Here is an 11,223-nt window from a genome sequence, read left to right as displayed (position 1 = left end):
TAAAAGCAATATATCTTTTGTTTGGACAAAAGATATTTTGCTTTCTGTATTGCTTGCTGCCGAGCCACTGCCTCCAGCCATCTCAAACCCTTGCAGCCCTACTTGTCCCTGGAGGATGGCAGCAAGGCGTGACCATCACCCAGGGACAGAGCAGATGGGAACCAGAAATTCTCCACTCAAGTAACTCCTTTTCAGGGCAACCTGCAGACAAAATTTAATACTGCTCTCGAAGTGTGGGTCTGTGTTCCCAAGGTACTGACACCTGCCCTTGGCTAGCTCCCTCCATGCCCCCCCACAGAGATCCCTGTCCTGCAGGAAAGCTGCTGAGATCTCCAGTTCTCACAGGCTGTGAGAAGGGAAAGATGTAAGAAATGTTTTTCCTAATTTTTATGACTCATATAACAGTTTACAAGCAACTTCTTTTGGAAATCTCTCTGGCTTGATGAGCAAACTTGCATAGTAAGAAGAGCAACTTGTTGGAGGTGGAAAGTCACACTCATTTTGTGCATATGCATTTGAATGAAGTGGTAAACACTTGTCTGAATCACCACCACTCAGATGTCATCTTTCTCTCCCTATCTTCAGCTTGAGGGGGCAGGAGAACTGCCAGAACAGAAATCCGGAGGTGCTGAGCTCCAGTCAACTGCTCATGCTGTTCCCAGCTTAATTCACCACCAGTAATCCCATGGTTAACACAGTCATTGTGGATATTTCTGTAACAGCTTAACTCATCGCAATATTACAGAAGTAAGTTCTTTCCAGGGATGAAGTATTTGGACTTTTCTTGTTAAAATACCTTGAGGTTATCATTCTCCATATGTGTATGAGGTAGGACGTGCTATATGCTCTTTGCCAGTGCCTAAAACATCACTAAGATCAGAGGAAGCTACTGTTCTGACTGGGCATGTGACTCATGCACTCCCATCTTTACTCCTCTTTCATTTTCACACAAGATGCTCCTTCTCATAGTGTTTCATCCTTATTCCACTAGGAAAATCAGAATAGTAAGTAATTGACATTGTGAGTTGGTTTTAATTACTTCTGAGGGGTTTTTTTAGTGTTCAATTACTTTTGAGTACACAGATTTTCAATGTTTTGTCCTTGGTCTACTGATTTGCTTCCAATGAACTTGAAAGTATTGCCACTGGGAATTAATTACTGATAAGGCCAAACTAGACGTAAGAGCACACCATCCAAGAAGTGTCCACACATCTTCAGGTCTGGCTGGTGTAGAAAGTAATCCCACAAGAAAGTTCTCCTAAAAACCACGATGTCTGACAAGGATGTAGGACTTTGTGCGTGCTGTAAAAGGATACCTATTAGTGGGAAGGCTATTACCTTTGCCAAACAAAGGGAAAAGCAAATATCCTCCTGTATTACATCATAGCTACATTTTGTAGATGTTATTTATAAAAAAATGCAACTTCAGATAATTCCAAAAGCAGCAAAATTATTCTTAAGTTATGTGCAGCATAACAGATCTTCAGCAATTCCTTATTAGTAAGCACTGAGGTCTTGTATTTTGCTCTTGCAGATTTTAGGCCTCAGCATTAGTTTTGCTTTGCACAAGTAATCATTGTCAGAGTAGATTTTAGTTATGCCACTGGCTTAAGAACCTCTGAGTGGGACCTCTGGGTCATGGGTGCTTTGTCTACCCTCTCATCTATCTATACATACATAGCAGAAGAGATTGTTCTCATTTTCAAAGCAGTTTGAAATAGAATCAAATAGCATTTTGTTCCACTCAGAAACAACCATTGCTAATACACCGCTTTTTAAACAGCACATTTCAAAATGCCTCTTCTTTTCTCTAAGCAAGGAAGGACTGGGCTTGATCTCTCTGGGAACTGAATATCACAGCCCTCGGAACAAGAGCCCTGTTGAAGTACTGATACAGAGTAGGCAAATTAAACACTCAAGGGTATTTTTGGTAGAGAAAGGAGTGAGTCCAAATCAGTTAGTATATAATGTAATACAGTTATACAGCTGTGTTTTTCCATCCATACTAAAGAACAAAGAAGGATATTTGAGAAGAGGGAACCCAATAGCTCTCTAAAGTAAGCATGTTGAGGAAGCACAGATTTGTAGCGATGGGTAGGTCAGCTACCCAAGGAAGGCTGCAGGGACAGCCACTTCTCTTGATTCCTACTAGCCACCCTCTTCCACATGGTGCTCAGAAAACCTGTGGCTACAGATAGACTCAGCCCTAGCAGCAGCCAGGTAGTGCCCTGTTCAATTTAGCCTCCACAAAAATCCACTACCACCAAGTTAGTAACTGGACGTAATGCTCCTGAATAAATGGAGGTGTATTTTCAGCTTCCTATGCATCTCCTTTTTCCTACTTTTAAGATACATTAGGGCTTTAAAAACAAATTTAGATTATTTGGTATAATTTCTATATTGCTCTGAACATATTTCTACCAAAAGTGGCTACTTGTATGCATAGGTAGGTTAAAATGAAACCTTTTCACAAGCTCCCGAGACTCATTTCCATCCTTGGGCCAATTTTTCAAGTATGATTTTAATGTTTGTGTCAAAGAATCCCTGCATATGCAACAGAATATATTCCACATCAGTAGCATACTGCTAACATTATTTCAAGATTATTTGAAACAGCAACTTGAGATCCACTGAAAATTTGATTCTAATGGGCATCTTCTAATTAGGTAGTGTGGATAGGCAAAGTTCCAATGATAGGTAACTTATCATAATCCATACATTATCCATGTGCAGTTTATTAAAAGGAAGCTGGCAATTGAGGAAAGATGAACTACGGGGACAAAAATGGATCTATCTAATGATTGCAGAGCTGAGGCTTTACCAGATATAGAAAATGGGTAGGCAGGCCCAGGAAGAACAGAGTCTGGAGCTGCCGTGACAAAGCCACTGAAGAATAGATATGCAAATGTTCCAAGGCAACACATCTCGAGTATTTTCATCACTAGTAGGGTATCTCCTACATATTCAAAGCACATAGGAGAACTGTTACAATCTATCAGGAACTAAAATCACTTGGTTATATATTCTGCACTATATCAAGGTGATCTTCTATTTTGGGTATTTAAACGCCGCAATCTGCAGAATGAAGCCGCCATCTTTTTAGCACTGCATATTTTCTAAGCAAATTTCTCCATGTCCTCAGTTCACTTTTTGACTTAATTGATCTGGTCTTGCTGAGTTTATATTTTACCCTTTTTTTTTTTTTTTTTAAACAAATTAAGCAGGAAAACCAAAAGAGACTAAAATATTTGCAATTTCATTAGGTAATGTTAATTATGCATTTGGAGGTGCTGGTTTGTTATGACAGCAGTAAAAAAAGCACTCAGATTCTATGAAGTATTGCTTAAAATTCCGGTTGCTAGAGCTAGCACTATGAGGAAAGAGAGGACAGTAGAGATAGTCTTGCATCCCTTAGATCTCGGAGCTACGCAGCATTGAATGGGCCTCCAATCTACATGCAGATCCTGTCCGGGGAAGAGTCAACTCATTTTAGTCATTTGAGGTATTACAAGATTTTCTTATACAAGAAAACAACTTCCTTGACATTTCTACTGTCAAGCAGAAAGGATGTTCACAGGAGAATGTCTTGCTGCGCTTTTAGAGAAAGGTAAGGACACAGAGGTGGTGTAATCACTGGCACCAAGTGGGTGGGAGCTGCCTGCAGGCTCCTCTGTTATGCTCACCTGGCCAAGTTTACCTTGTAGCCAAGCGATAAGCACAGCACAACACAGGAACAGCGCAGCACAGCACAGGCCTCAGCACATTCCGGTTAATTGTTAACGTGCATCACTAACTGCTTGATGTGTAACGGTCTTCTGGTCTGGATAATTACAGGTAACTGTTAGAAACACTATGCAGATTACAAGTTTTACATGAACCAGAAGGTTTGAAAGTTTTATTCCACTCCCTTATAAGCATTGCTCAGAAACATCTTAAGCATAGTCAGGTCACTGCTCATTTCTTAAGTTTAGAATTGCTTTCCAGAGTTAATCCACAATTTGTAAGCCTTTCCATAAATTCTTCCTGTATTTCCTCTCCTTATCCAAGCTTAACTCACGCCATTTGTAAGAGGGGGAGGACAACAGCAAGATCCAAGTATTGGTTATCTCTGACTTAGCATCAGAGGAGGCCTAGAAGTTTGCTGTCAAATGATTTTGGTGATCATCAAATACTATGCTTAAACGTTACCTGAGTGAGAGCAGCTGTGCTAGAGTCGGGTCCAGTTAGGTTTACTTAACCCACCAGCCTTGATGCACATGCTGACAAAGTGAGGTTGGCAGGAAGCTGTGGAGGTCACTTAGTCCATCCCCAATGGCTCTAATGCATTGGGTTCAGACTGAGCTTCTAGCTCTTGGGTACGGGAGAGCAGCTTTCCCTGATGCAGTTTATTCTGCAACCACCTAATAATGCAGGGCTTCTTTCTCTAGAGAAGATGGTGGTATCAATTGCCAGAGACACTGTACAAATTATATGACGACTGGCTGATTCAACACAGCAATCCTGATGACCCTAGAGGAGGAATTCTGTTGACCAGAATACCACCTGCATTCACACATGCAGATTGGTATTTCTGGAGATGTAAAAATGTTTCTAAGCAGTTGTTTAGAATTGACTCTGGATGTCTTTATTAAACATACAGTCTTTTTGAAACCTACAAAGCTCATTACTTCAACACTGAGGCAGTTATTTTGAGCACACATCTAGTTTGACATTTCTGCCTTCTTAAGTCTTTGCTGTGAGGCCATTTCCATTCACAGTCACAGATCTGTTTGCTCTTGTGACCCTTTTTATTAACCATTAAGGCCAATTCCTTCCAATCTACAGCTGAAAGGTTCTAATTAAAACCCATTATTACTTCAGATGAACTATCAATTTCTAAAACAGTCTTTTGTATCTCCTACATTATATTCCACCTCATTCCTTGGGAACTTTTAATTTGCATTTTTTATGACTGTAGAACATGGAGAAAGTGTCTGTGAATTGTTTGAGAACTCTTTTTAGATCATGTTAATTTGGAATCCAATGAAATATAACAGCATATCCTCCAATGTCATGTTAATCTGTCCTTCTGCTGCTCTTTCATTCATGTTCTCTCATTTATGTCTCCCTGATGATTCTTTTCCTTTGCTGACAAATGTTTTGTGCCACCATCAAATCTGCCACCTGCCAGCTCATCTCAGCACCTCTGTGGTGTGGGATGGAGTCTGTTAACCAGGGATATCTTTGTGGCATGAAAACTTGAGTGTTTACCCTCACCCTCAGTTTCTTCTCTGTGGCAATACTTTTCCATTGCGTTCACGTAGACTGTGCTGGGAACACTGCTGGGTTTACATACTATTTTACAACCTAAATAAAGGACTCCATAGATCAAAACAGCGTATTCTCCCCTTTATGGCAGCAAGTACAGCTGCACTGTAACACTATCTTTTAAGAGTGCTTTACTAGCATCAAAAAGCAAAACCAGCCAAGCACTGTGGATGGCTGTACCAGCAATGGGATGCTGTATGCCACACAGGAAGAACCACCACCCAGACGCAGAAAGAACGCTTTGACCAGCACCCACAGAGGAGCTGCACGTGGTGACAACTCTAACCAGCACAACTATCAACACCACATTCTGAAGTACAGCCTCAGCCAAAATATTATTTTAATGTTTGGATGCCAATTTGAACTGTCAGGCTCAACTGTAAGCTGCAGCTGTTTTTGTCCCCCAAATGTAATACTATCACCACACAAGCACTTTCTGCTTAAAAGGGATACCTACAGAAATGGAATATAAAGTGAATGGTCAGAAGCCCATTACTGCCAACTCCTTTCCAGAGATTACTGTGAGACCACAGACTGATCACGGCATTTCAGCCAGGAAGATTTCACCATCATGCTCAGCTTTAAGTGTATGATGGGGGCTCAGCAACTGCAGCAAGTGGTACAGATGGGCAGCTGTGATCTGTCTTCACACAAACTAGAAAGTTATGTATTTTAGGTCAACCTTAATGCATGGTTTCCATATAAAGAAAAAAACTCCAGAAGTAATTTTAATATAAAATGTTTTTTATTGTTTTTGAAAACATTTAAAAAACAATTTTTGAGCACTTTCAATAAAAAAAATAACTGAAATGCTACTGCAATATTCAACTACTGTAGTTTCAGCAGTACAACAGACAACAAAACACTGGGGAAGAGAGGAGAAACTGGATTTCCTGCACTAAATGAAAATGTGGAACAGGGATTTTTCTTTCCTTATGGTGCAGTAAATAAAGCACAGTATAGTACAAGACTATTATATGATGCTCAGATGCACTGCACAAGAAACGCTTTCCTTCTTTTCAGTTCAGAAGTCAGTGCTTATTGCAATTATTTGCAAATTATTTACTTCATGAATTCTTATCATGATAAAATGATGCAAAAATGTTTTTCAACACCAGAGCAATAAAAAATAATCCAAGAAAGGAACATATTCAACAATAACTAAGCTGAATTAGTTAACACAAAAAAGTAACTTACTTGTGAATAACTATGCTCAACTGGTTAACACTGAACCAGTTTCAATACAGCAAAAGAATAAAAAAAATAAAAGTGGTTACAGGAATATATCTAGTACTGTACAAGATTAAGTCGTTAACACTCATGCACGTTTTGTGATCATGTATTAACATGGTGAAGCAAACTAAACTTAATTTTTCCTGCTGTAATATTCTCAGGTAAGAGAATAAGAAATAGAAATATCTCATTGAGATCAATGCACATTGCTACATAAGACAATTTCACCTGTCACTTTTAATGACATTTTGCCTTTTAATAATGAAACATATTAAAAAGGGGTTTTTTGTTTTGCCTTTTTTTTTTTTTTTTTAAATCTGTGGGCCATATTTGTTGCATTTATCCTAAGGAATGTGCCTGCCACAGGTTCAACAGAATTTTAGTGCAATATATGAACCCAGAAAGTTTACTGGACTTAACCAACCAACCAAATTTAAAGTGTTTGCTGCAATACTGTACACAGGGTACAAATTCACTAGTTTGTATACTTTAGCAAAAACTGCTATCAAAATAATTTATTTCTCATGCTAGTAGGAAGCCAACAATGTAAACAAGGGGTCAGAACTGTCTCAAATTCAAAACTCAAGTTTTGGAGTATCTGACACAGTCAGGCTTCCATTTGTTAGAATCACAGAATTTTCCTTTGGGTATTGCATACTTTGGTGTGCAGTAGTGCTCTGTCTCAATGTATAGTAAAGACCCAACTAGCACTAAGTACAGGAACCTAACATTATTAATTATACCACCAACACACAAACACCTCTAAAATAATACATACCAATGTACAAAGCCATGCCTGTGCCTTGGATTTTACTTGAAATGATCCTTATCAAATTTAACACTTCTTAAATTAAACATATATTTGCTTTAAATCCACTGATTATAGAGTATTTCTGCTAATTAAGTCACATGTTAAGCCCAGTGTAATGCTTGTATTTAAAAATAATTTTAAACACCTTTGGTGACACCTGCATAATTTAGAACGCAACAGTTTTAATCTACTCTTGCATTTCTGAGAAATGTTCTTAAAAAAAACTAGTGGAGTTAGGCAAAAACTGACTTCCCCCAAGCCCACATCAGCCTTGGTGTTAGCGACCTGGAGGTGAGGCCAGCACATCATGCAAACACACGGGATGCTGCAGCATGTGCTGAGCTTCTCCCCGCAGTGCTGGCGCTCACATTCTTCCCCATCACTCTCCATCAGAAGGTAGGTTTCTCCTGTTCACAGTAGTGCTGGCACTTTGCACAGGGTCAGGGAAAAAACAAAACAAAACAAAACGAGGTGCTGAGTGTCTCTGAAGACCCAGTGAAGTCAACAAGGTAAGAGGATGCTCAGCACATCTCTGGCAAAGGGCCATGGGTAGGTAGAGAGCTCAAGCTCTGCCCTCAGCAACTCCAGTCTATGAGAAAAACTGTTCAGGCCTTAGACACCTGGCAAGACAACGAGCAGGAGGCTACCACGCAGTTTTTAGTCTCCTCCCCATTTCCTTAACAAAACTTAAAAGGGTAACTTGGTCTTAAACAAAGCAAACCACACCATCGCACATCCATGTGCTTCATGGAGGGATCACAACTCTCCAAGTTTGCTCCTAACAAAGTGGCAAAACTTCTGATGCAAGCACAGTGAAATCAGGCCCCATAAGGTGCTACAGCTTGGCACAACTGTTTGTCCCTGCAGAAGAGGCCACAGACTGGTGCTGAATTGGGGCAAGAGCAAAAGAAGCTGTGGTACACCAGCACCTCAAGTGCCAATGCAGCAAGTTCAATCAGTGCTGCCAAAAAAACTGACCAGTACTGGGATCTCAAGTCATTAGCAAAAACTGAAGAAACGGAAGACCACCAAGACACTTCAACAAAAAAACACTAATCACCCAAAAAATCTGAGCATCTTCTCCTTCAATAAATCTAGAAGGGCTTATTGTGCCTCCCCCTTCATAAACTGATGACCGCTTATTCAAAGGAGTAATGCAAGAGAGGAAAATGTTTTCTGCTCTGTTTTCTGTTTTGTCAGTGTCAGTTCACAGAAGTAATAATCAATTTTATAGTAAGCTTAAGGGATGGTATTGTAGCATCCTCAAGGCACAACTTCTTTTGCAAAAGCTCGCCTCTGCAGGTCCTCCTTCTAGCATCAGAGCCATGGCCTGTTAAGTACTTCTCTGTTTTGACCATTAGAGAGATCTATGCCATGCTGATAAAACAAAAGGTCTTTTCTGGTTCAAATGAACTAGTGAGGCAGAAGTCTAAATCTCATTTTCCAGAAGGGCAGCTAAGGACTTGTAAAAAAAATTGGATTCACCAGTGCTGCCAAATCACTTATGAAAATGGAATTCAGGCTTCTAAAACAGTAAATACTTTAAAAATAAGTTTTACCAAAAGAAAGATCACGTCTTACTGTCTATCTGTAAAGTGCCTGCCGGTATTACAGCTCTATATGAAATATTTTTAGATTAACCACATTTTCTAATATTTTAATCATCTTTTGTTTGAGAGAAAGAGAGCGAACAAGAAAGACAGAAAGGCTCAACCTACTGAAATACAGAGAAAAGAATATCTTCCTACACCCTCCACTAGGTTAGGAAAGAGCAAACTTAAAAAATGAATCTTTAAAAATAGTATTTTAATGAACTCCAGCAGCTCTTTTATTTAAAAAAAGAGGGAAAATATCATGTTCCTTCCTTCTCTAGCGTTGATAAATAATTAAACAGTACCTATCACTTTAAAATAGGGTGTCATGCTTAGATTAAATCTCAGTGCTCAAACTCTTTTTGCATGAATTTTACCTAATGTAAATACACTGAAGTGAGAACTAAAATATCAAGTATGTGATGAATATTAATGGATAAAATAATGACATAGATTTATTTCTCTATAATAAAAAATTTAGTGCATCTTTCTTTTTCCTTGATCATTCCTGTTAGTTTTTCCTATCTCTCCATTTTACTAGAGATGTCAATGGCACCAGTGCCACAGAGATTTTCCCCAGTTTACCACTGAGCAGTGCTCAAGACAGCTACACAGCCATCAGGCACCTGCATGTCACCTGGTTCCCTCGTGCCCACTCCCCACCCCCTACCTATCTGCAGGCACCCTGTTTCAGACCTGGACGAGAAAGGTCAGTAAGGATCATCTAGCAAGAAGTAACAAGCAATACAGAGTATGGAAAGCCTACTAAGGAGCTCGACTTCAAACCCTCCCAAAACCTCAACCAGAGCTGTCACTGCTGGCTGGCTATTAAACACTTCTTTATTTGCTACAATAAGAAACATTGAGTGGGAAACACTATAAAATTCAAATTTAATACTGGCTTTTTGATAGCCCATGACCTTCAGAGATTGGTTTAAAATTGGTAAGACTGCCTTTTCCCTGCTGAAGAATGAGCAACAGGTACAGCAAACTTTTTTTAAGATGCCACAATACATAGCAAGTGTTTCTGCTGCAGGAGGCACTTCCATTAAGACAAATACAATACGTCTGTCTTTTAGATACAGTGTGCTACATACATATTATAAAACAAGATTAACCCAACATTTCAACAGCAGGATGATCCTTACTCTCCATCCACTCAAAACCTGATGTAGTCATTGAGTTAATGGATTCATTGCAGATTTGTTGAAACAAGGGGTCATTTTTTAATTCCTCCAGTGTAGCATCATCGTCTTGTCCCTGCTGACGACCTGGATCAAACAGCAGATTTGTGTCTAAAGTGTTCAGATCGTTAATGCTGCCTGAGAGCTCGGAAGACAACCTGATATCGCTGGAAAAGACAGATGCCACGTTATTGAGATCTGATGCCACCTGATTCACCAGCTGCTGGTTTGTTGGCAGACTGTCCTCCCCTAAAAGGTCTTTTACAGTGCTGCTAAAATCTAACTGCTGCTCTCCGATGTCTGATTGTGCTTGATTATCTCCAGAAGAAAAACTGATCTGATCGCTGCTGCTGTTTTTTGTGAGGTAATTTGGTGTTTGGAATTCATAAACTGAAGTGCTGGAATTGATCATATTTTGTGGGTTGGCACTAGGAAAAGCAGCGGATGTCTCTAAAATCTGAGTGAGATTCATCCTGGCTGTGTAATTTGAGGGCATGTTGTTCATTCCCAAACCTCTCACTGCATCATCACTATCAGAATCAAGTTTGTTTAACAACACATTGGTGATTTTTTTAGTGTTTGTTTGTTTCTGAAGAGACGGGAAGGCTGTCTGCATCATCACAGTCAAGGGGACTGACTGGCTTCTTTGCGCTATGTTATTGGCACTGGTGTCTGCATGGATGTTCGCAAAAACATTGTGAACTTCGGGAGTCACTGGACTTCCAAAAGGTGTCAGGTTAGAGCGTGGTATATTTGAAACAGGGTAAACAGTGCTTCCACTGAGATTACGCTGGCGATGGACAGCAGGGCTCACACTCCGGCATCTCAGACTGTTGTTGAGAGAGGAACCGGTTCCTTTGTTGTCCAAAGGAGCAGGAACAGCAAAGCCCTCTTGCTTGGTGGTGCTACTGACAGGGGCTGCCTGTTGCTGCACAGGTGAAACGGGAGTCACGCGACCAAAGTGCGTCTCGTGGTGGCGAGGCTGAGACTGGTATGACTGGCCAGGAACAGCAAAAGCGTGAGGTTTCCTGAAGCGGTCTTCCACCAGCTCCTGATAGCTTGTAAGGATGCCATGGTTTGCAACCGACGAATTGCT

At 40.1% G+C, this 11,223-nt stretch overlaps 1 protein-coding gene across 1 annotated transcript; it reads right to left on the bottom strand.

Annotated features, from left to right (window-relative positions):
* Positions 1-9,945: 9,945 nt before the first annotated feature.
* On the bottom strand, positions 9,946-11,217 carry LOC104530213 (DNA-binding protein RFX7-like). Its single transcript, XM_010174739.1, has one exon. The coding sequence runs from the start codon at positions 10,744-10,746 to the stop codon at positions 10,057-10,059; it is 690 nt and encodes a 229-aa protein (XP_010173041.1). The 5' UTR covers positions 10,747-11,217; the 3' UTR covers positions 9,946-10,056.
* Between the last annotated feature and the right edge of the window lie 6 nt (positions 11,218-11,223).

Source organism: Antrostomus carolinensis, unplaced genomic scaffold, assembly GCF_000700745.2.
Source record: "Antrostomus carolinensis isolate BGI_N321 unplaced genomic scaffold, ASM70074v2 scaffold56028, whole genome shotgun sequence".
NCBI classification, from domain to species: Eukaryota; Metazoa; Chordata; class Aves; order Caprimulgiformes; family Caprimulgidae; genus Antrostomus; species Antrostomus carolinensis.
Note: the sequence above shows the minus strand (reverse complement) of the source record. Positions and strands in the feature narration are given on the sequence as shown.